The 24736-nt window shown below is 40.0% G+C and overlaps 2 protein-coding genes across 4 annotated transcripts in view; one reads left to right on the top strand and one right to left on the bottom strand.

Annotated features, from left to right (window-relative positions):
- Nucleotides 1–149: 149 nt before the first annotated feature.
- Nucleotides 150–23992, top strand: LOC113891142. Of its 2 annotated transcripts, XM_027538852.1 has the most exons (4): nucleotides 150–422; nucleotides 6217–6405; nucleotides 16651–16739; nucleotides 20304–23992. In XM_027538852.1, the coding sequence occupies exons 1-4, from the start codon at nucleotides 418–420 to the stop codon at nucleotides 20390–20392; spliced, it is 372 nt and encodes a 123-aa protein (XP_027394653.1). In that variant the 5' UTR covers nucleotides 150–417; the 3' UTR covers nucleotides 20393–23992. The 2 variants fall into 2 exon arrangements, 1 of the variants encoding a protein (XP_027394653.1); XR_003510677.1 differs by lacking the exon at nucleotides 16651–16739.
- The window catches only part of KDM7A (lysine demethylase 7A), a 79630-nt gene continuing 61759 nt past the window's right edge, over nucleotides 6866–24736 (bottom strand). For both annotated transcript variants that reach the window (XM_027538847.1, XM_027538848.1), the window contains exons 12-20: nucleotides 23075–23284; nucleotides 21466–21590; nucleotides 21098–21252; nucleotides 19794–19891; nucleotides 18043–18191; nucleotides 17640–17848; nucleotides 16209–16294; nucleotides 14092–14365; nucleotides 6866–13496 (exon numbers count right to left, since the gene is read on the bottom strand). In XM_027538847.1, the coding sequence (XP_027394648.1) occupies nucleotides 13402–13496; nucleotides 14092–14365; nucleotides 16209–16294; nucleotides 17640–17848; nucleotides 18043–18191; nucleotides 19794–19891; nucleotides 21098–21252; nucleotides 21466–21590; nucleotides 23075–23284 (1401 nt within the window). In that variant the 3' untranslated portion in view covers nucleotides 6866–13401. The remainder of the gene's footprint in view (nucleotides 13497–14091; nucleotides 14366–16208; nucleotides 16295–17639; nucleotides 17849–18042; nucleotides 18192–19793; nucleotides 19892–21097; nucleotides 21253–21465; nucleotides 21591–23074; nucleotides 23285–24736) is intronic.

Below are 24736 nucleotides of genomic sequence, written 5' to 3'. Positions count from 1 at the left end.
GCGCCGGGCGCTGGGCGGAGCGGCCTGGGACGCGCCCTTGCGAACCGCCAGGCGGCGTCGCGCGAGTCAAACGCTAGACGCTGAGGGAAACCGGGAAGACGCCCTGGGGCCCCCTCAGGTGGAAGCAAAGGCGGCCTCAGTGTTACTTTCTCTTCAGCTCAGGCTGTGACTCCCTTGTTTTAAACGTGAAAATCCCTTCTTTTCAAACGAAAAGCCATTTCTCCCCGCGCCTGCTGAATGGACTATATTAAAGGCCATGGGGGCACAGGAACACCTCACGGGCGTGGCTCACTGACATGTGACGTGTTAGAGCCCTTTGGGAAAATAATCCCGAAAAAGTTATTACAGTGTTTAATGTGCGTGATCTTTGACCCAGCCATGTTTCTGAGAATCTTCTAGAAGTAAAAGGAACGGTAGATGAGGTACGTACAGAAGCATTTGTGTGGAGGAAGTAGGGCGATGGGAGCAACGCGGTTGATCGTTATCCAGACTGGGACACAGCTCTAACCAGCGTGCATTAAATCTCTGCCTATTGACCTAGAAAGACATCTATGATGTGAAGTGAAAAAAGAAAGCTGTATAAAAATGTCTAAATCGGTAGCAAGAAGTGAATCCCGTGTGTGTGTGTGTGTGTGAATGTGGTGGAATATTTTTGAACGGGCGGAGAAAGCTGAGGCAGGACCATGGCTGTGGGCACTGATATTGTAGGAAGTATGCAGTAGTAGGTGTTAGCAAAAGTGGGAAAGAAAGTTGAGGGGCAGAAAGATTGTGCGGAAAAAAATACTTACCGTATTCAATTAACTTAAAATGAACATAAAATTCTAGTTTTAATATTACTACTAAAGTGCTGTTAAGTGCTGTTAAGCTACCAAAGATCTATTAAGTGTATGAAGAGTAGATAACAGGGACAGATGAAAATGAGTTAGGGGATGGGGTGAGGAGCAATTTTTCTCCTGGATTTTAATTGCTTAAAAACTTGTCATTGTGTATTTTTTAATAAAATTTTAAGTTCAGTTTTATTTGTTTATTTTTGGCCATGCTATGGGACTTGCAGGTTCTTGGTTCCCCGAACAGGGATTGAACCTGGGCCCCCGTAGTGAAAGTGCTGGGTCCTAACCACTGAATCACCAGGAAATTTACTGAACTTTAAAATTTTAATTGTGGTTTTAGTACAGTTTGACAATAAAATAACATTTTTTTTTTTAAGGTGATTTTGTTATCCAAAAGCTTGGTTTGCCTCTTGGTGGGTGTTGAGCCAAAAGACACAACCAAGTCAAAGATCCATCAGGAGAAAGAAGGATTTACTACCTGCAACAAGTAAGAACACTGGTGATCTTTCCCAAGGCAGTGTCTCCTCAAACAGCAGAATTGGGGAAGGTTTAAGCTAAGGGTATACGCATATTCATGAAAGGACTTGAGTAGAAGTCAGCATAGAATTAGGGTAGACTGACAGAGCCCAAGCTTTAATTGATTGCAGTCATGAGGTTCAGAAGAGGTCAACAGGATCAGGCCTTAGTTTCCGGTTGATATGCTGGTTGAGCACCTGTTGTTGCTTAGTCGCTAAATTGTGTCTGACTCTTCAACCCCATGGACTGTAGCCTACCAGGCTCTTTTATCCATGGGATTTCTCAGGTAAGAATACCAAGGTGGGTTGCCATTTCCTTCTCCAGGTTGAGCACCTGAGGAGTGGTTAACTTCTTCAGAACAGCTCAAGAAAGTGCTTCAGACTCGTCTTTACTGTTGAAACAGAACTGGGAGTCTTTACAACTGCTTTGTTATCTTTGCTGTTGTTACTTCTCTTGCCTGTTAACAGTTTGTCCTTTTGTTCCCTTAAGATCATTATTACTGAGATCTGTTCAAGGGCAAGCATTGTGCCCAGAACTAGATCTCAAAATAGCGTAGGCCTAAAATGGCTTCAGCCAAAATGGCTTCTCTTCTGTCAAGGAAGCCATGCTTGGTTTTCTTTCCCCAGGGATCCCCTACCTTATCTGCTTACAGGATAACAATGGAGACAGAGGTTGTAATGATATGTACAAATCTAGGAATGCTAAAGATTGCCATCAGTCATTAGAGGCTTGGAAGATGCAAGGAAGGATTCTTTGGAGCCTTCAAAGGAAACACAGCCCTGCCGATGTCTTGATTTCCGATTTCTAGCCTCCAGATCTGTGGGAGAATAGATTTCTGTTGTGTTGAGCCCAGTACTTTGTTATTGCAGCTCAGGAAACTAATTTAGGCTTCTATTTTCCCAGTAGACGTGGAGAAGGATTATCAGCTGCACGTGGGGCTAGAGTGGGGGCCAGGGATCATATCAATGGCTAGATTAGTTGCTTCCAATTTTCAGGCAAGTTGGGTTCAGCTTGGATTTGGGTTTTGCCCTTTGAATTCAACGTGAATGGAGATCAGGGCACGTTTTGGAGGGTTTTTGCAAACGATAAATTGTATTAATAGATTATGAAAACCAGTCTGGGTTGAAAGGAGAGCGAAGGTGAAGGGAGTGTAAGAGATAATAATTGGACATCCAAGTTAGAACGACCCCCGCCAAAAAAAAAAAAAAAAAATTGCAGGGATGAAAACCTGGGGAATACATGACACAGAGTAGATAAATAAGTAAATAAAGACAACCGACAATAGTGAAGGCACAGAAAGTAAAAAGAGTTGGGAGGATAGCAGATGGTGAGCAGAAAGTGGTGACTTGAAACTTAGTAAAACTTGTATATGAGGGAATTAAATCCTTATATAGGGAATGAACTTGTTTTGAAATGTCCTGCTGCTGTTTATGGGAAGCTGAAGTCACCTCATTTGTTCTAGGAACAATCACTGTGTAACCCCTCTGTAGTGTGTATTATAGGGAACATGGGAGTCTGATTGTCTGAGCAACCCTATAACAAGACCTTGTTACTTAGTGGCTTGACCACACTGCCCTCCCAATACCTTGGGTTACACAGAGCTGGTCTCTGGGGAGGAGGAGAGGACGGCAATTCTTTCCTTGATCATCACCATGCCCTGGAATTAAAGCAGAAGGAGCAGCCCCCATGAAAGGCCCTGCCTCAAAACTCTGAAAATACTGCTCTGTGGAACCCAGTAACACCTTCAGGAAGTACCTTTTCCTCTACTTTTGATAGGAAAAAAAAGTCCTCCCATAATCTAATCTGTTTAGTTTTACACAGTAACCATTAGAATAATCTATATTTCAAATCAAGTCACATAAAGTTTGCAAAGCATTACCATAAAATTTTCAGTTTTAAGTTCTGAGGGAGGGAGAGATTGGGGGAGGGAATGATGAAAATGAGGACTATCCATATTTGTTCACCTGTTTATTCAATGTATTTTTAGTATGCTAAACTCTGGGGATGCGAAGAACTAACTCATTTGAAAAGACCCAGATGCTGGGAAAGATTGAAGGCGGGAGGAGAATGGAACAACAGAGGATAAGATGGTTGGATGGCATCACCGACTCAATGAACATGAGTTTGAGTGAACTCCAGGAGTTGGTGATGGGCAGGGAGGCCTGGCATGCTGCAGTCCATGGGGTCGCAGAGTCAGACACGACTGAGTGACTGGACTGAACTGAACTGAAACTCTGGGGAGGTGCTGATGATAGAAAACACATGTAGTCCCAGCCCTAAACTCAGGCTGCTAGTTCAGACAAAACAAGGGACTCTGCGGAGTGAGAAATGGAGCACAGACATGGCTGAGAACAGGGGTGGAGGGAGTATTTTCCCCCCCGGTGACTGGCTCTGTGTCCCATTCAGCATCCTGACCCAGCCCATCCCTGCTAGGCTGCACCTGCTGCTAGACTGCACCCCGGGGAGCAGAAGTGATAGGGCCAGAGTAAAGGGACAAAGTAAGTGATTAAATAGTTATTCCCACTGGGGGATTGTAAGTAGAAAAAATATGGGAAACCCCTGTAAGTTAATGGTTACTCAAGAAAGCAGGTTTGCTTAGCAACAAAATGCTAAGAAGCTTGTTAGCAACAATGCAGCAGAAGCATGAGACATGCCCCAAAACAATAAAACGATGGTGGCATGAGACGTACATACTGCCCAGTGAGCTCAGTAAGTTAATGATCCCTAGGATATACTTTCTACATACTTAAAAAACAATTTGTGGACCTAGCTTGGCCTTGTAGAGAGAAGAAAACTCCCCTGCTCAACCTGGAGGAGCTGATGATGGAAGCATGAAGTCTACTCAAGAAAAAGTTATTCTCCCCCTCCCCACTTTTCCTCTGACTGTAAAACTGTAGCCCAGTAAGTTCTTGTGGCCTAACATTTCTTGCCCACCCGTTTGTAAGCTTCACAAGCGTCCTGTTCTGATGAATCACTTATCACTGTCTCTGGTTGAATTCTTTTCTGCACTAACACTAAGGACTATGGTATAGCAGAGCTCTTCAGAGCCCCTGAAACGACACCTAATGGTTTCAGAAGGGCCACATTTCTGATGGGTGTGAATAGATACATGGTATAATTAGCATCTTGGGGCAGCTAATCCATAACCCGTGATTTGTCTTAATTACAAAATTGAAATGCTATTTGAATTAGGAAAAAAAAAAACCCAAATCATAAAATCAGAGTGTGTGCAGATTCCCAGCTTCAGTGACCCCTCTGTCTTATTCCCATTCCCCAGAGGTCATCCGCCACCTATGGGAGTTACTCCAGAACCTGAAATGTATCTCAAGTTTCCTAGGTAGGACAGCTTCTAGAATAAATGCTTAAGGGAAGGTCAAAATACCATCTTAATATTACTGTGAAACTTTTGTTCCAAGTTATATCTGCCACATGTATTACTTTCTGTTTTTAAGCCCTTCATTTTTTCCTCTTTGTCCAACTCTGGCATAGAAGGAATATGAATCTACACAACTTCAGAACTGGCTTTTTAATAAAGCATAAAGCGTATTTCTGGGCCCAAAGGTAGCAAGAATCCAGCAAGGAAGGACAGTATGGGGAACTCAAAAGTGAGTGATGGTATGTGGATGGTGATTGTTGGGGGGGGGTAGTGGGAAGGGAGCCAGGCTCCAGAAATCAGAGCCCCGGTATTAGCAGGTGCAGGCAGAGTGGACAGTCTTTCTCCATCCTCATCTGGGCCAATCCCCTCACAGAGCCAGCAGCAAGGGGTTGAACAGGATGGCAGAGAGGCCACAGGGAAGGGCTGCAGTGGCAGGGGCAGCGCATCCCGCAGGGGGCGCTGGCCAGGCTGGTGGAGGGTGCACAGGCATGGCCTTTACGCGCAGACCCTGGGGGCTGCGACTGTGGGGATTCAAGCTTGCTTCCTGCACCACGTGCCCCTTGTTTACAGCCAGACCATGGGTTCCTAGAAGAGAAACCTCAGTCTTTTCATGTGTACACAGCCCCTGGGAAAGTACAGACTCAAAACTTCAGTTGTGTGACAGGAAACTTCTGTTAAAAAATGTTTTGGATCCCAAATGGGTGCCTACAAAGAAAATTTTAGAACAGAACCATTCCTAAGACCATCTACTCCTTTTCAGTAATTCAAAGTATATAATAATTTAAAATAATCGAGAGAAATAAAATGGCTTTTAGATTTGGGCTTTGATTCCAATCTCAGTTCTACTCATTAGTGGTGTGTTATTTACCCTCTGGCCTCAGTTCCATCAGTAGGGTGGGGAGGACAGCACCTCCCTCGTTGGGTGATTATGAGGAAGAAATGAAAATATGCCTTGCCTACAGTAAGTACTTAATGAAACAGATAATGAGGGCTTCTGTTCAAAACCCTGCCTGCCGTGTGGTACTTGTTCCCCCGCTTCTCAACACCCATATCCTGCACTGGTGTATCTCACAGTCTCACCGCTTGGTAGAAACACAAAAATCAGGCTCAAAGTATTAGAGTGCAAGTCCTGATAATCAGTCCCAACAGACAAACTGGAGGAAGGGTAAACACCTCACAGGCTTATAGAGAGTATGTAGATTTTTTTTTTTTAAACAACAGCTTTTTTAAGATCTAGGTTTCCATCAGTTGGACGAAAGCAGGCCAGTCACAGAAAGAGGTGGTGTAAACATGGCTTGGGTAAAACTCGGGGAAGGCTGTGGGGGTGTGCGCCCTGGGGACCTCTACGCTCTTGGGCAGGGGCAGAGCAGAAGCCTCTGCCCTTCTGTTGCTTTGGTCTCCAGGATCCTCCTCCAAGGTGGTCTCTCCGCCCACTTCCTGCCCTGCGCCCTGAAGCGCTCCTGCCTCTGTGCTCTTCTCTCCTGGCACCCTCAGATCCCGCCAGGCCTGGCTCTCAGCGTCCTCAGAGCGCCTGTCCAGAGGGACCACATTCTCCTCAGTAAAGCTGCACCTCCACTCCCGCCTTCACGAGGCAGCCAGGCCCCAGGTGCCGTGTTCTCGCTCGCCTTTCACCGCCACAGAAGCTTCCGGAGGAAGAGAACAGGTCTGCTGTTTGTTCACCTTGTAAGTAGAGCAGCGGCTGGGATACTGCGGGTGCTCTAAGGTAGGGGTGTGTGTGTGTGTGTGAGAGACACTGAGTGCTCTAAAGGGGGTGTGTGTGTGTGTGTGTGTGTGTGTGTGTGTGTGTGTGTGTGTGAAATACTGTGGGTGCTCTAAAGGGTGTGTGTGTGTGATACCGTGGGTGCTCTAAGAGGAGTGTGTGTGTGCGTGCGCATGCTCTTAAGTGACCATAAGGAAGCACCCTCACCCATGACCACGGCACAGCCAGTCACACCTCTGTGTTCCTCCATGTTTCGGCAACTGCTTCCCCAACAACACATCTAATAAGGTAATAAGACATTCAAACTTTTCACACTGAAACCATCAGAACTAGAAGGAGTCTAAGTTTGACACAGCTTTTCACATTCTCAAATTAATCTCTCAAGACTCAATAAGCAGAAAAAGGGAACAGGAAGTCAGAACTGGATATAGAATTCAGATTTTTTTCTTTCAAAGACACATTTTATACAACTTTCAACATTTATACTTTCAAACAAAAGGAGCAAAAAATACACCGATTGCTAAAAAAAAAAAAATCAAACTGAAGTAATACAAGTTTAATTTCAATATTTTAAAATACAGAAATTGAAAAGTAGGAATACCAAATACAACTTTAAACAAGTCACTTGTCCTTCTCTATAATAATCAATGTAAACTACTTAAAAACTTACAAATTTAAAACAAACAAAATAAATACTGTACACTTTCCCTGCCTGCAGGCAAAAGATGGGAAATACTGTTATGAATCGGAAAAAAAAAAAATGCTCTTAAAGCTTCAGCATCCCACTTCCCAGCCACACCCCACTCTGCCGTCACAGTGTGCTTCTGTATTCAAAGGACACACGTGTGCACACATGCTGACTGCCTACCCACACAACAAGACACTACTCTGCAGACACCCCGAACGAGAAAGGCTACCAGTCACCTGGGACCGTGGACATGAAAATCAGGTCAGGAAAGTCAGTCAGGCTAGCAAAACATTACTACAAAACTAGTAAATACCAGAGCCAACAATTGTCCCTTTTCAAATTTCACAGAGTTCAACCCCCTAAAACCAAGACTACCCCTCCCTGTCACCACCCTCTACCCTCCCCCCAGCACCCCCAATCAAACAAACCTGCTGAAGCACTGGCGAAGTTAGACATTTCACAGCAAATGTGAAAATTCATATTATATAATCTCTTAAAATGAACCTTTTCACCCTCTTTCCACAGCATGAAACTGTTATGGCTTAATTTATATTAAAAGTAGAAAAGTCTTTTCGGAAGGAAACGCGGTCTGCCAAGATGCATGTGCATTTCCTGATCAGTGCTATTTCATACCTAACAACTGCATGACTTGCTTTGCAGTCAGAAGCTGTTTTCGGAAAAACTGAGGTTATAGCTTTTGATTCAGTCTAACCATAAATGTAAGGCCCTTAGTTTGGTTTAGGTTTCTTTTGCAAGATAAAATAACCTTGGGGTTCACTTAGCAAGTTACACCTCAGGTCCCTGACTATAATGTGGAAGTTATATGTATGCTTTGCAAAAATAAAAGGTGAATCCTATGAATCTTAGAGGGAAGAAATCATTCTAGGCAAGGAATCAACTCATTATTATATATTACACCTGCTGCTGGTAATGGTTACCCACCAAAATCCACCAAAGAAATATGAGTATTTCTGGGTTATTTTTTTCCTGCAAGATATTATATTTTCTAGCACTTATCATCATTGTTTTGGTGAAAAATCTTGGGGGAAAACAGCTGACAATTTGAAAAGGAAATGGCCAAAATAAACTGGGTGGAGGCAAGGTTTATCTTTATGATTAAGTTCCATTTAAGGTTGTCTTCTGAAATAAAAGTGAATTCAGAACATCACAGGTCTTGCATAGGTAAACTACTTGGAGGTCTTGGGCTACGTGGTAGCCAAGGTTTATTAGTGAAATAGTGCAGAGCAGATAAAACTTGTTGGAAGAATCACTGAACACAGTTTCAAAAAGGCTTTAACAACAACAACAAAAAAATCAATATTACACTTGTTAAGACAAAGCTTCAGGACATTAGAAAAGAACAGGAAGGGTGAGACGGAGACTCTAAGGAGTAGAATGCAGGTAAATGAGTATTAAGTTTCCTCTACCCACTGAAGAAGAAAAGAAATACCATAACAGAATAAAACTACAGTCATGATAAGCTAATTGTTTTGGAAATAGACATTTGCTTCTTAATGTCCTTAACTTAAATTTTTAGGTAAGGGGTATCAAATATTTGACTTACAGCATGACATTCACTGAAAAATAAAAAAATAAGGTTGTTTAGTAAGGCTACAGCATTAAAACTCCATTACGTTCAACAGCAATGGTAGTGAGTATGTCACTTCCTCTGTCTTTCCCCCTGGCTTCTAGGAAGCATATCAACATCACCCACCACAGATGAGCCGAGGCTGCAGTGTCACAGAACAGGGGCTGCCGTAGGGAGCAAAGTACCAGAGGTCTAGTATCCACTGTGCCCCCAGCTGGTCACCGCCCTCTCTGGGTTTCATCTGTCTCTTTTCTTAAGCTAAAGGTCAAATGTTCAACCTTCTCAAAACTGCTTTAAATGAAAATCTGGGGCATCTGAAAATGACTGATGACCTTTAACTTCTCTTTTTGGAGGAAGCAATTAGCTTAACAACTAATGAGAAAAATGAATTTTTGAAAAAATTTCAAATTTATAATGAAGCCCTCATCTCTTAATATGAAATCATAAAATGCTTATACACTGCAATATCTACTATGACAGCAGTATACTGGGCCAGTTATTCATCAACTCTTTGGGGAGTTGACATCACTAGAGAGCATTTCTTGCAAAAAGTAGAATCTTTTCTTCTGAAGCTTCCAGTCAAGACACCCTTCCTACACTACAGTGGTTTCTCTCTACCCAATGAGCCATTGTTGGCCAGCTCAGAGCTGTCTTTGCTGATCCCCCATTATTCTTCCACCTTATTTTCCTGCCCTTCTACTGTGAGTAGTTGCTAAGCCATCCTAATTTCATGATTTATTTTACCCTATTCTAGCGCCTTGAAGAATATGCAGAATCTGTGAAGCAGTACTCTGCAAAGAACTCAAAACTAATTTTAATTACTTTAAATCATCTAATCGTCTTAATGTTTACTTGAGGATAAACATTCTCACTCTTCTCCACAAACTATCTCATTCCTTTTTCTTTCACTTCACGCACTGATTCTGAGTTTAATTCAGCACCTTGTAAGAGATTCTTCAGTTTTTTTTTAGGTAGCATGCTCTGGGCATATATTTGATATGAAGCAAATTTTATGAGTAACAGTTTTCATTTAAAAATGCACATAAATGTGCATTCGTTGTTAGTTGTAACTTATCATAAATTCTCTGCAAATATGAAGTGTAAATAGATTAATACTTTTCTATGTTTTTCTTAACTGAGTTTTGATCCAAATTTACAAATGAGAAAACTAAGACTCAGAAAGAATAAGTGACCTATTCAAGGTCACACAACTAAAATATAAAGGGCAGAACTTGGACGAACACCCAGGTCTTCTGCTCCTTTCATGCTATAACATGCCCCTGTGATTATGAACATTAAATTATTAATTTTTAAAATGTCTTTTAAATTTTGAAAAAAAATTTTTTAACTTCAATAGTTGCACAGTGTATCTCCACTGAAACTAATAAAGTTATGTCTTGTTTTTTCTATGAGTGGGCCCTCTTTTGTTTAAGTTTGCTTAGAAGTGAAAATAATACTGCTTATTTCCTAGAGAAGAATACCTTCAAAAGCAGAGATCACAACTCCCAACTTTATATCCCCCCACTCCCACAGTACTAAGTAGTGCTGGGCACACAGTAGATGAGTGATAAATATCTGATCTCATATGAATAAATACAGTAGAGTTCATTAAAAAGGCAATAATTGGATTAAAAACTAGAGCAGTATTCAGTGCTGAGTACTTAAGTAGTGATACAGATGAGCTTGTTTTCTGAGTTTATAAGATGGTTTTGGTCAGAATTTTCAATTTTGTATGCTTTAAAAATCAACTGATGCTTCATTAAGTTCAAAGTATTTCTAGGATATTGGACAATTATGAACTGCCAGCTTTGTAGAGTTTACATCATTAATCAATACTGGAGAACTTAGTATTATGTGATATTATGAATTAGAGTACAGTGGATTCCAGGTTAACAGAAGTCACTTATTTGAATCAATAAAGGAAAATGATTACCTGCTACTACAATTAAAATTGCATATATTAAATGATAATTGTTGGTTATTATTTGTATTTGCTTATAACTAACTAAATGCCACCACTGCTGTCTTCCTAAGTTGCAGTGTCTGTAGGGTGGTATTATTTATAAATGAGACTGAGGGAAAGACGAAAGGTTATTACAGTCGAGTCCAGATGCTGGTGGCAGTCACTTCAAAGTTCAGTCATTTCCACGAGATACAGGGATGCAGCACAGTCAGTGATTTTGTAAGAGCTTTGACGATGGAGGTCATTGGATTCAGTGGCTGAATTTTTACCAATTCACAAAAAGTTTACATGTACTATTTTAGTGGTTATTTCATCTTACTGAAAGTTTTAAAAACTTAGCCAGTTAATGGGCTAACACTGCCAAAAATGAATCCACAGTACCTTCACTTAGAAGTTCCATATACTGGCTACTTAAAATTAGTACTTATTGGCCTAAGTACACAGGGCAGATACTGGCCACCATTTTAATTCATAAAAATAAATTATTTTCATTTTTATGGCTAAAGAAAAAAAAGGTAATTAAAAATACTGAGAGCTGTGAAAAATGTAAAGACAACAAAAGAACCCAGATCATAATGTAGCTGGAAAAAGAAATTATAATTCTCATTTCTAAACTAAAACCAAAACATGTGTACTATAACACTAAAATGGTTTATCTACAGAAAACCAAAACATCACAGCACTACATTGTGTAGGGAAGGTGGGAGAATCACGCAAACCCACATTTTTGATATCTTGAGATCTGATGACCAAACAAATGACGGGCTGTACCTACTTCTTACCTAGTTTTGGCATAGTATAGACAGTTTTGAGTCAGCCTATTATCGACATTTAGTACTTCCAAAAACATTCTTCCTGAAACCCAGATAAGACCCAGACAGTGGTCCAGTCATTAAACCAAAAAGGCTAATTCATAAGATATATATATTCCATGAAATGTTGGAATGGAAACAGAGTAAGAAATATTTCTCTTTGAAAATACATTTGAATGTAACCATGAAAGACAATGGTATAGACTTCTTTTTTCTTAGCTCTTCAAGTGATACTTAAAAGGGAAAATCCTGCTACCTTGCTGAGTGAAAAAAAAAAAAAAGACAAATCCATAATATGGCCATATTTCTTTTCCATAAAAATAAATTTTATCCAATTTGCCTGTATTTTTTTGTAGGAACTTATAAAATGCTCTATTGTCAGAACTGGAAATATCTCCACCCTACCCCCCAAAAAACAAGAAATTACTTGTTTTTATGTCACAGGCGGAGAGGAAAACATAAGCTATTGCAAGCAGCTGAAAACTGGCATTTAGTAAAAATTGTGCACAAAGGAGATAAATGATTCCTTAAAGCTCAACTGGATACTTAACCTCACTATGCACTGGTTAAGTTAGGACAGATGGAAGAAACTGCAAAAAGCACCCATTTTACTCCAAATCCACATCTTAAATAACTCATTAGAAGGTTAAGAAATAAAAAACTAAACACACGCACACACACACACATACACACCCAATTCATCTACTCCAACATGCTTGCTTCTATACAACTTAATATAGTATAGTCTTATTATATTACGGCTTATTATGCAGATTTGAATATTCTAAGTCAAACCATATTTCATATTTTCCAACAGATTAGGTATACAGAATAAAAGCATCATAAAATATAACCTCTGTGGCAGGTGCTGGCCCTGCCCTCCAACACCAGCAGTATGAAGAAGGCCCTCTGGAGTTATAAATGTATTTGGAAAACTACAAACATGACAATTTAACCAAACTTATAATACTTTTCCCACAAGTAGGGAAAAGATATTAAAGCTGTACTCTTTGGGACCCAGATATCATCAGCAAAAGTGAAAATGCAAGAAGCCTATTTTTCTATTTAGAAGAAAACTGCAATGTCAAACGAAATGAGAAATGTGGGGTCTTGAATGTAGTTCTTACACACTGGCTATGAAAGTGTTTCCCTGCAAAGAGAAGAGTCTTGTGTCGTCACAAAATGAGGGGGAGTGCAGAGGGAAGGTGGGACATAGGTAATCGACCTGGATAACAGTATGCACCTTGGATGTTAGCAAAAGCGAAGCTAATAGCTTATAAAAAACACATGAAATATATAAAATAAAATGATTTTCATATACATCTTAATTTAAAATAATTAATGCATCAAATCCCTGTTTAAGACTTTAACCTGAATAGCAAATTTAAGAGTCCAGACTAGTTACTGTTACCGTGGCTCTTCCCCACGTGTAACACACACACTATCAAAAATAATTTAAAAACCTTCACATTCTTAAATCTAAATTAGTGAGATATTTCTCCAGAAATCTTCCAAATAAATAGCTTTAAAAAAGAAAGAATTTAAAAGCTGTTAACTTTAAAAAAAAATCTGTTAAATAAATTACTGATAATTCTTTACCCTATCACTGAAAATAAATCAAAACACTACCAACAACAAAATGAAATTCAAGCCCTGACAAGAGACCCTTTCCAGTTCAAGGTCTCTTTTTAAGGTTCTACCCTCCTTCTTCCTCTCCCCACCAGGTCCAAAATGGTTATTGCTGAGTGGGTGTGGCACAGTGAAAATGCAGCATCAGGTTCATTTTGTTCTTCAGGCAGTGTTCCCTACTGTACATGCAAACTGCTTCAGTGGGGCACGTGGAAGCTCCAGGCTCCCGCACCCCAAGACCAGTCTCCGAAGGGAATAGTGGCCACAGCCGCAGCTCCGTCACACAAAGAAACGTGCGTGGCCATTTCTGTTCAGTTTAAGGATCTTCCCGAGACGTTGTTTGGCTGTTGCCATTCCTTTTTTTGGACGTTTACCTACAAAATACAGCACACCAACAGCAATGTAAGTAACAGTGAAAATCACAGTTGACAGCACCTGGAAGACTTAAAGCAGAGCGACACGGCAGGCAAAGGCTTTTAGGCGTCCTGAATGGGTCGAGTCACACGCCTGGAAGTCCACTGCTTAAAACCCTTCCAGCTCACCCACGAGATGAGGGCCAACCTCCTTCCTAAGACGTACAGGACACTCCCCCAGTCCGAGCCCTGCCTATCTCTTCAGCACCAGCTCTTACCATCCTGCCTCAAACTGCTTCAGCGATGCACCTGTTCCGTCCTCACCCTGTGCTGTTCCTCCCCTCTGCCCTGGGTCACGCTGTCTCCTCTGCCGTCAGTGCTGTCGATCCTGTGCCTTCCCCTGCCTCAGCACGGCTAACCTGTCACAGCCTTTCCAGGATCTACCTCCCCTTCCAGAAAACCCCTCCTGCTCCTCAGGGTTGACTGAGATACCTTCTTCTCTGTCCCTATAGTAATCTGAGCACCTATCAATGCAGTGTCCATACCCAGCAGGCTGTGAGCAATGTGAGTGCGGAGACATGTCTATTTAACTTAACCTACACACGTGTAATGTTACCTTTTGTTGCCTGGTTGCTGATAGGTGGTGGATTTGACGCAGGTCTCTTGGTGGGGTGAAGGGGCACTGAAAAGGAAGTTTCACCAACAGGCCTTTCTGGGCTTATACTGCCGTTACTTAGCTGGCACACCCCTGATATCAAGCTTGAACTCTGCGTATACTTTGCATTCTGAAGGCTTGAGCCACTGCTGTCCACAGAATTCCTACTTTGTACTTTGTGACTGATTTCTGATGAAACTTCCTTTTTGATGCATTTCTGGCCTCTATTTAGATCCTAAGAAAGAAGAAAATAAGGCCGAATTTTTAGGGTTTCTTTACGAGAAGTAATGTATTAACAATTTAAGAGAGAGAAGAAATAGAGTTACTGAACTTGGGTTTTTTTAACATGAAGTGGCTATAGATGACCCCTCCTGATGGTCATCTCATTCTAAAACCTAGTAGCTCTGAAGGATTCAGGTTTTAAAGATGCCTCGTAACTTAAATTGAGACATCTTCAAGTCGAGAAGAAAACATTATAGATAGATAGATAGATGATTGGTGTGTCTTGAAATCGAAACAGGGTCCCAACCAGAATTAAAAAGAGAAAAGGAAAAGATAAACTTGAAAAGAGCATACTGTAGATATAATGTTTCATGAAACTAGTTTTAAGTGTGTGTTTGTGTGTGTGTATTAAAGTGAACTTTTGATTCTATAATGGTCAAGTTTTTAAAAACAGCATTAAACACAGACATGCTTTAAAACAGTCTTACAAATACACTTGCGCATTGAAACAGTCTTACAAACACGCTTGAGCATGAAGAAACAGCTTTTCAATCTGACACACTATTCTAATACCTCTCTAGATTACAAGAACCAGAAATTCTATTTTCTCTAAGGTGATCTTGCTAATCATGTCTTCTACTTCTTTATTTTCAAAGACAATTATAAAAGCAACAGCTAGATTTAAATAACAGCTTACCTTTTAATACTAAATCCTATAATGCTACTGAGTTATAAATTTTATAACTAGTGAGGCACTATAAAATCATACATTAATAAGTGAATTCTTAATAGTTAAGGAATTTCTTACCTGACCTTTGTCTCTGGAGCATATTCTCCCATTAAAAGAACTTGTACTTGCCTTTAAAAAATAACTTGGTTCTTTCTCTTATTATAAAAGTAATTGACAAGTATTTATAAAATATAGATAAACCAAATGAAGAACGTTAAAACCATCTATATTTCTGTTATTCAGAGAGCAAATGGGGTTGGGGAGGCTTGGAGACTCCACTGTGCCACCTAAGAGTTTTGATTTTTTCTTTGGTTGTCATTTTCCAAGGTCTGCAGCAAAAAAGTCATGCTGCTGCTACTGTTAAGTCACTTCAGTCGTGTCCAACTCTGTGCGACCCCACAGACAGCAGCCCACCAGGCTCATCTGTCCCTGAGATTCTCCAGGCAAGAATACTGGAGTGGGTTGCCATTTCCTTCTCCAAAAAAGGTCATATAGCCTTCCTTTTTTGGTGCTACTGGCAATGTTTTTTTTCAAAAAGGTATTTTGGGGGTTCATTTTGTTTGGTATAAGCATTCATACACGAGAATCCTAAGACATCAATGTCTCCTCTTGGAGCAGTGACTCTTAATCTGGAGTTAATGAATGGTCTGGGGTGAGGGTGGGGTACAAACCATGAGAAAAATGTAAGCACAAGTCATATTTATGGAGAACATTTTTTGGAAAGAAAACATTTTCCTGTAACTGTCATCAAATTCTCAAAGAAATGTGGTATCTAAAAATGCTCAATCAACAACAGCAGAGATTAAAAGGATCCTTGTGGTATTGTGGTACTTTTTTCCTTTCATGTTTCATTCTAGCCAGACATAACCTAAAGGTGTTGGCAGCCAGGAGTTTTTAACTGCTTTCTTAAATAAGTTGCTCTTTTCCAGATAACATTCTATACATAAGCCTTTCATTGGTTAGTACATCAGAATGCCTAAAAGTGGACAGCTGTTCAAATGTACATTTAATGATAATTGTTAAGCTTTCTACATCTGGGGGTTGATTACTGATGGCAGTTTTAAAAACAAAAGCAAAAGCAGAGCTAATGACAATCCTATTTCAATATTTCAAACCTTGAATATACCTGAAGATTAAATCTGGAAGTTGTATCAAATTGTTTAATCCAGGAAGAACTCCTCAAGTCTTGATCTTCAGTCTTGACATGATATCCTAAAGAGAAATTTTAATTAAAAATCTTCTCACAAACTGGATCTTAAAGAACAAAGTTAGCCTGCTGCTTAAAACTGAAAGTAAATTTATGTTGACATTTTCTTTAAAAAAATGAGCATGCTAACTCTTTATTCATATACTTTCACCATACTCCTTTCCCTCTCAAAAACAAAACAGTCACCAGCTTGCAATCCAACATGTTAATTATTTCAATTCTCTCAAAGACTGTCTTTCTTTCTACGGCAGGTTTTGGGCCAGATGCTGGAGGATCTAGATCAAATTCTGTGGCCATCTGTTGTAGATGTAAAACCAAGTGCAATACAGTTTCTCTAAAAATAGTATATTTTCCCATACAGAATAAAGGCATATGTTTGCCTGAATCTGGCAGCATTTCCAGAGAAGCTTTCTTTTCAAGGGGCCAAAGAGATTATAGGAAGACAGAATGGTAAGTGGAAAGACAGAAAAATCCAGATTTGAACTTGAGATCTTTCATTACCAATACATCTTTAGGCAAGTTATATAACCTCTTTAAACCTGAGTTTCCTCTTATACAATAAGCAAAGATTTTGAGACCACATGATCTAGTCTTGTATTCAAATTCCAGTAAACTGAGTAGCCATGTAAGTGTGGGCAAGTTAACTCCACTAAATCTTTTTTCCTTTACCTATTAAAGCTACGTTACACACACCCAACATGTCAAGAATTAAGTGAAATGAATGCCAAGCTCCTGGCACATAGTTGACACAGCTAGGTGGGAATGAACATAATTCCTACAGTAGACTTCAGTTTTAATGTAGTACCATCTTTCCCCTAATCCTCCTCAGATTTTTGGGAAACAAAACTTCTCCCTAAAAGCAGACAGAAGGAAACCCTCTGTGGCACCACTGATATTGCCAGCAAGTCTCTTTTTCCCAATGTCTCCTTTTCAAATAGGAGAGGATACCCTCCAGCAGAAACAGCTGAAAGCTTGCCTTCCCTTCCATAAAAGGAAAAAGAGTGGATTGTTCAAACTAAGCACATCAATTAAGACACAAACATTCCCTCCATTCTGATCAGCTTATAAAAGGGAAACAATACTGTCTTGCAAGTCAGTGAACACTCCTCTTAATCCATTAATTTACATTTTGAGTTATTCTATTTGCAGCTGACATTTGTCAACATTATATATATATATATATATATATATATATATATATATCTGCCAATATGTCTAATACCATCTCCAACTAAAGATGTTTAATAAACATTTCTTGTTCATAATCTTTAATCTCAAGCTAGGATTACAGGGCTATTAAGGTGAGGGTTCTATGTTATTTTTCAGAGACTTACAATTTATGTTTCTTACCACTTTCCACTGGCTTATCACAGCGATACAACTGCCTGACCTCATGGTTACTGCTGTGGCAGCCGCTGGGGTCCTGGAGAGAGGGTCTTTCACCACCGCAGTCTGTGCTTTGTATCTGCCTTTGTAAACACGTGGAATAATGCAACCCTGCCATAGACAGCATGCCCTGAATAGCTTCTTCCTCTGTGCTCGTCGAGGTAGGACATTCCCTGAAGGGCAGATCAGCAGAAAAGACAAGAACTTTTTTACTCTAAGGAAATATTTGGTAAATTTTAAAACCAAAACAAACACATACACAAACACACAAAACAAAAACCCCCAAACAAAACAAACAAAAAATAACAAATGTTTTCCTATCATTTATATAACATTGTAATAAGACTATCATCATCAGCATGCCTACCTTTTAACTGGAATTTCACTTCGAGATGGCTTTTGGCTCTTTTGAAGGAAGTTCCTCATCACATTAGATTCTTCCTTAAAGTTTGATGTTACCTCTTGTTTCTTTTCATCACCTGAACTTTCAGACTCTTCAGTGGTAAAATTATTTTTCTGAGATAATTAAATAGAGGGAAATCTATATAAAAAATTGGAACACGCTTGTACAAACTAACCAAAAACACTTTATCCATCTAAAGGGAAAGTGAGAACTTCATTATCATGGAATTATTTCTGTGTTTCATAAGAAAAAGTGGAAATCTCTAGTTACTGCAGTAACATAATTCCTTAGTTTAAAAAAAAAAAACCACAGGCTTTTTTTTTTAGTTTAAAAAAAAACAAACCACAGTACAGGCTTTCTTTAAGGCAAAATGAAATATAACCTATGAGAAAATATGAGAAACATGAGAGCTGTATCTCCCTCTACCCTTTCCAAAATCAGACAGAAGCTTTGTTGATCAGATGTAAGTAGTCACGTGACAGGGTGTGTGTGTGTGTGTGTGTGTGTGTGTGTGTGTGTGTGTGTGTGTAATTACAAAGGTCAGATAGACAGGCTTTGGGAAAGCTGTAATCCACTTTCCTCCCACAGGGTGTGTGTGTGTGTGTGTGTGTGTGTGTGTGTGTAATTACAAAGGTCAGATAGACAGGCTTTGGGAAAGCTGTAATCCACTTTCCTCCCACAGGGGGTGTGTGTGTGTGTGTGGGTGTGTGTGTGTGTGTGTGTGTGTGTGTGGGTGTGTGTGTAATTACAAAGGTCAGATAGACAGGCTTTGGGAAAGCTGTAATCCACTTTCCTCCCACAGGGGGGGTGTGTGTGTGTGTGTGTGTGTGTGTGTGTGTGTGTGTGTGTGTGTGTGTAATTACAAAGGTCAGATAGACAGGCTTTGGGAAAGCTGTAATCCACTTTCCTCCCACAGGGGGTGTGTGTGTGTGTGTGTGTGTGTGTGTGTGTGTGTAATTACAAAGGTCAGATAGACAGGCTTTGGGAAAGCTGTAATCCACTTTCCTCCCACAGGGGGTGTGTGTGTGTGTGTGTGTGTGTGTGTGTGTGTGTAATTACAAAGGTCAGATAGACAGGCTTTGGGAAAGCTGTAATCCACTTTCCTCCCACAGGGTGTGTGTGTGTGTGTGTGTGTGTGTGTGTGTGTGTGTGTGTGTAATTACAAAGGTCAGATAGACAGGCTTTGGGAAAGCTGTAATCCACTTTCCTCCCACAGGGGGGGTGTGTGTGTGTGTGTGTGTGTGTGTGTGTGTGTGTGTGTGTGTAATTACAAAGGTCAGATAGACAGGCTTTGGGAAAGCTGTAATCCACTTTCCTCCCACAGGGTGTGTGTGTGTGTGTGTGTGTGTGTGTGTGTGTGTGTGTGTGTGTGTGTGTAATTACAAAGGTCAGATAGACAGGCTTTGGGAAAGCTGTAATCCACTTTCCTCCCACAGGGTGTGTGTGTGTGTGTGTGTGTGTGTGTGTGTGTGTGTGTGTGTGTGTAATTACAAAGGTCAGATAGACAGGCTTTGGGAAAGCTGTAATCCACTTTCCTCCCACAGGGGGTGTGTGTGTGTGTGTGTGTGTGTGTGTGTGTGTGTGTGTGTGTGTGTAATTACAAAGGTCAGATAGACAGGCTTTGGGAAAGCTGTAATCCACTTTCCTCCCACATAAAGGAAAGCGGGTGTTCATCTTTCCATCACATACTGTAAGTTACAGGGTCCCAGGCGTACCAGTACAGTGCAATCAGGTCCAGAGTCTTCTGAATCAGAAATATCAGAATATTCAGATGATCGATTCCTGAGTTCTGATTTCACACTTGTTAAAAACCCTGAGAAGGAAAATGATCAGAGAAAAAGAGCCATCAGAACTGGAGCAAAGTGCCATCCAAAGCCTGTCCAACTCAACTGCCCGGCTCTGTCCTTTCTCACTGCTTTCATTGTCTTCATTTCGTTCTTCCCCCAAGGACTTTTCCCCCAATTAACCAAGATACAGATTGAAGTGTATTCTTAAAACTTCTGTGGTATTTATCGAATATGGTTTACAATCCTTGCATGGGTGGGTTGACTATATTTCTTCCCAGAAAAAAACCTCAACACTAAAATTAGCTACGATGCTTGTTGTGCTTTATTTGTCTCAACAGAAAATAAAACAACTCTCCTAAGCCTAAGACACATTCAAGTAGACAGTGAATTCAACAAGCTTATAGACCAGGCTTCACCCTTGCCTCTCTTTCCCCACAGCACTTTCGGCTAGCAACTGCTGGATAAAGTCCATTGATCAGCTGCCTCTCCCCCGGCATGTGAAGAACAAATGTAGAGTCACCGACTAAAACAATAACAAACTTATCTGGAATTAGCAGGAACTAAGGTATTCGGCATGGATTAAATAATGTTAATTATCTAGAATATTCACTTACCAAGTTCTAAAATGTTTAACTACTTTTTAAGATAGAAGGGTATATGGAGGCCCTGAAAAATGTTGAGAAAATGAAAACTTCATTCAAAGAAGATCTCAAGGAGGAGGAGGTGTTACTATTCATCGCATTGATGGTAACCAATTAATAACCAAGTAGAGCCTTCTTGTATAATACTTGGGTTACTAATAGCTTCAGATCAGCCAGTTATATATGTCTCCTAATTCTGAAAACCATATGTATGTTAGCTAAAATTATCTTGGAAATTGCACTACATTTTCAACTGCTTCATAATTTGGAGTAGAAGCCCATAAAATACATGAGCTTTTATGTGACTCTTGTAGAAACTGTCATTAGATGAGGGTGTCACTGGCCAATGACATCCTTGTCACTAATACCACCTTCCCCGGCTGCCACCCCTCATTGGGAGGTCACATTCAGCATTTCCCTGATGGAGAGATGACTCAGAAATGCTCCAGATTTCTCAAAAGAGTATTAGGGACACAAGAAATTTTAATCCTACTATTAATTTAAGCACTTTAAAATTAGCAAGTTACCTGACATATTATTAGCATATTAATAATGAACAGTCCCTTAAAATGACCATTAAAACAAACATACTGTTAAGTGGTTTTTGAGACTCTTCGTTCTCCACTCCCTCTATTCCTGAACTCTCTTCCATCTTCACTTTTGCCTTTTTTGTCCTTCTCTTATCCTCTTCATTTTCACTATCTGCTGTATAAAGACTCTGATCTGTGAAGGGTTGTCTCTCATCCCTGTACACAGAGGGGAAAATAATCAAGTCAGAAAATAGTGCAACTATGCAGCCAAACAGTATTACACTCTCCTTACTTTGCAGAGAAAACTGAGAATTGAGACACTTTCCCCATATTTCAGGCAGGTGTGCAATGGTCTGGACCCAGAAGAAAATGAACAGAGGGAATCCATGGAAAACTAAACTCTCTGATACTTTGATCTACTTCACGTACTTAATTATCCTTCCATTTGTCAGCAGTAATCGAAGATCATTATCTTTCACTCTCCATTCAGGTACTGTGGAAGATGGCTGGAGATGTTTGTTGAATTTTCCATTCAGTTTTGAGCTCAAGATGTCCTTAAAGTATAAAAACAGAACTTACTTAACCTCCACCCTCAAATATACCTGCTTGACAAGTAAAGGAGCAGGACAGTATACCACCACCTCCCCCTGCCCCCATCCCCACGGCCCTGCATCCTGAGAGTGCTGGGCAGCCTCCAAGGCTAGGGCATTTGCAGTGTTGCAGCATGGAAACTAAATGGCTCGTAAAACCAGAATGAATGTGGTTCATCTTTCTGTAGGGCCAGTAACAGTAAAATACGTTCTACAAAGCAGAATATAAAATCTGCCTCATGTGAATTCAGACATGTCACTCTTGTAGAAAGCTGAAAAACTGGAGTAGTACTGCCTTCATGTATTTTGAATTCTCTTTCCCTTGTTTCTCCCTACTGCTGGGTCCTTTCCGGTCCCCCCATCTCTGACCTAATCTCTGGTCTTCCCACCAGGTACTCTCAGCAATTTACAGGTCACCACCCTGCTATCACCAGGAACAAAGGCCACCGAGTGACATAAAGGCACAACAGTAGCTGGTTTTTAAAACATAAAGAATATTTCCTTTAATATTTTTCTTTAATAATATATAGAGCTTCTTATAATAACCTGAATCTTCTCCCAGATGGCTATGGGCTGAAGGAGGTTTAGAACAACAAAAGCTTAAAACAGTATAAATATAATTATATAAAATTTAAAATATTTAAGGAAGCTTTAATTTCTATATAACATCTGTAAATATGTTAATTCAGAGATACTGCTATCTTACTCATTTTAAACTGTCCTCTCTCTTAAGATGTACGATCATGGATGACATGGATCTCACCACAGGTCAGTAGCATGTTTTACAAAGGCCCCACACTGAGCTCATTACTCCGTTAGGCCAGCATTTCTCAAACTGTAATGAGTTTAATAGTCTCCCAGCCTAACAGTGATGCAAGCTGCTGCCACTGGGCCAGGGAAAGGCCCACAGCACCTGCACTTTCCTCTGCCTTCAACACTCCTCCTCAAGTCTGTGTATCCACCTGACTTCTGCTATGTAAGTGTCTGTCAAATGCACCCACCCACCTGAGAGGTTCTCCGACAACCTTAGCAGCAGCAGCCAACCACCAGCCCCTTTATACTGCTCTCTTCCTTTATGACCTTTTTATCTGAAATTATACGACTTTAATACCTGTCTCTGACTTCGATCCTTCCAACTTGAACTAGGATGGAAGCTCCATGGAGGCAGGGGCTTGGGTGTTGCCCACTCTGGTACCTTCCCCAGAGCCTAGAAGAGTACCTGGCACTCATTAAACACTCGATATACATGTCAGCAAACTGATGGGACCTGTTCGTCCTACTTCTACACCAAAGCATGTCCCCATCACGAGCAGAAGTGCTGCTGACCCCTAGGGTGCTAAGCAAAGATGAGACAACAAGAATGGCCAGCCTGGTCTCTTTCTATCATCCTTCTGAAGGCCTTTCAGAAATGACTGAGTCTCTCATGTGACCACAGAACAGAAGCTTGCCTCTTCCCAGGGACACATCTCCAATCTTCTGAGCACCTCCCTCGTGTGGAGCTCCAGGATGTCGAGGTTGGAAGGAGTTCGGACGTTGTGGTCTCGAAGTTTCCGCATCCTTCGTCGGGAATGGTATGGGGAAGCTGCTTCACTTGAGGACCGTGAAACTGGACACACAGAAGGGATTCCCTGAGATTTAACTGGTTTGCCGTTTTCCTCCTTTAAGAACAAAATTTGGGGTATTTTATGACAAGGCCACAAACATAAGTGACTAATCATCTATAAAAATATTTTAGAAAACAAAAAACATTTCTTTTCATCATAAAAACAAAAAACACCACATTATAAAACTTGAACAGCTCTGCTGAGATCTTTTCCCCTTCTCTCTCCCACATAAAATACTGTGAACACATATCCTTGATTTTCAACATAATTTTAAAGGCTGTGTCATATTCTACTGTAGAGATAGAGCGTAATTTATTGACCTAATACTTAGGGATAGATATTGTTTTCATTCTTTTACTACCATTTTGGTTCCAAGAGGCGATAGTGGTAAACAGGTATGGTCATATATCAAGTTTAACTGGAATTGTCTTATTTACTTTATTAAAGTAATGCTAAAGTCAAGGTATATGCCAGTTAGAAATCATACACTAATTTATACTTCCTATCAGCAGAGCAAAAATATAGACTTTTATCTTTGCCGATGTGATAAACCATCATTTGAAATCATAAATTATGTGGTAATATGTGGTTGAATACTTTTTCACATATTGAGAATATTTTTCATATTATTATTGAATTGGCCATTTCCACCTCTTCTTTAGTGAAATTCCTGTTTATATTTTCTTTGTATATTTTTCTACAGCCATTTTGCTGCCTTCTGTACTCTCTACCCTCCAATTAAAAAAAAAAACACTTTGGTAACTATTTTTGTTCAATTATTCTTCCAAGAATATTTTACCATTTTCAATTTGTAATACTAATTTGGAATTGACATATTTTAGAAATGACACTCCCATTTATTAAACTAGAGTTTTATTTCTCTTAGTAAAGATTTATAGTTTTTTCATATAGACCTATACTTTCTTATTGAGTGTATTCCTAGTTTTGGTTATTGCTGTTATATATATTTATACATTTATATATATTAAGATTAAATACATGACTTTTGACTTTAAAAATTCATTTATATGCAGCTCTTCAAAAACATAAAATAATTTCCTACTATATCTGAACATGTTGAGAATTATATGAAATACTCTATCCAAGGATATTAAACCCAACATTTTAATACCTCTTTTTTGTTTCCCAAATACAGCCCTGATCTGAGCCATTAAATTATCAGCATCCATTCCTCCACTTTAACTTCCTTTCAGTTCAAGCTAGACACTAACAGAACCACCTTCCTGAAGAATTACTTTAATTAAAATCCCCTAACACCTAGAATATCTTCTAATAAAATACCTAATCTCAGACTTCATGGGCTTTTATTAAAGGGCATATACCTAACCCAGTTGTCATAATATTTTCAGTTGAGTGGGTCTCCTTGCCCCAACCCTCTTTCCAATCCAACTTCACCGCTTCTTACTCATCTTATACATCTTAACATGTATTCATCTTTGCATTGCAGAAATGAATGAGATCTGAAAATTTTGTTTAGTCTGTATT

Source organism: Bos indicus x Bos taurus, chromosome 4 (assembly GCF_003369695.1).
Source record: "Bos indicus x Bos taurus breed Angus x Brahman F1 hybrid chromosome 4, Bos_hybrid_MaternalHap_v2.0, whole genome shotgun sequence".
NCBI lineage: Eukaryota > Metazoa > Chordata > Mammalia > Artiodactyla > Bovidae > Bos > Bos indicus x Bos taurus.
This window is presented reverse-complemented; position numbering and strand designations above follow the sequence as displayed.

Coding starts and splice junctions, on each gene's coding strand:
- LOC113891142 (XM_027538852.1), top strand. Junction 6,406..16,650: donor GTCTGCTGTTTGTTCACCTT/GTAAGTAGAGCA, acceptor TTTCCCATACAG/AATAAAGGCATATGTTTGCC. Junction 16,740..20,303: donor GATTATAGGAAGACAGAATG/GTAAGTGGAAAG, acceptor CTTTCCCCACAG/CACTTTCGGCTAGCAACTGC.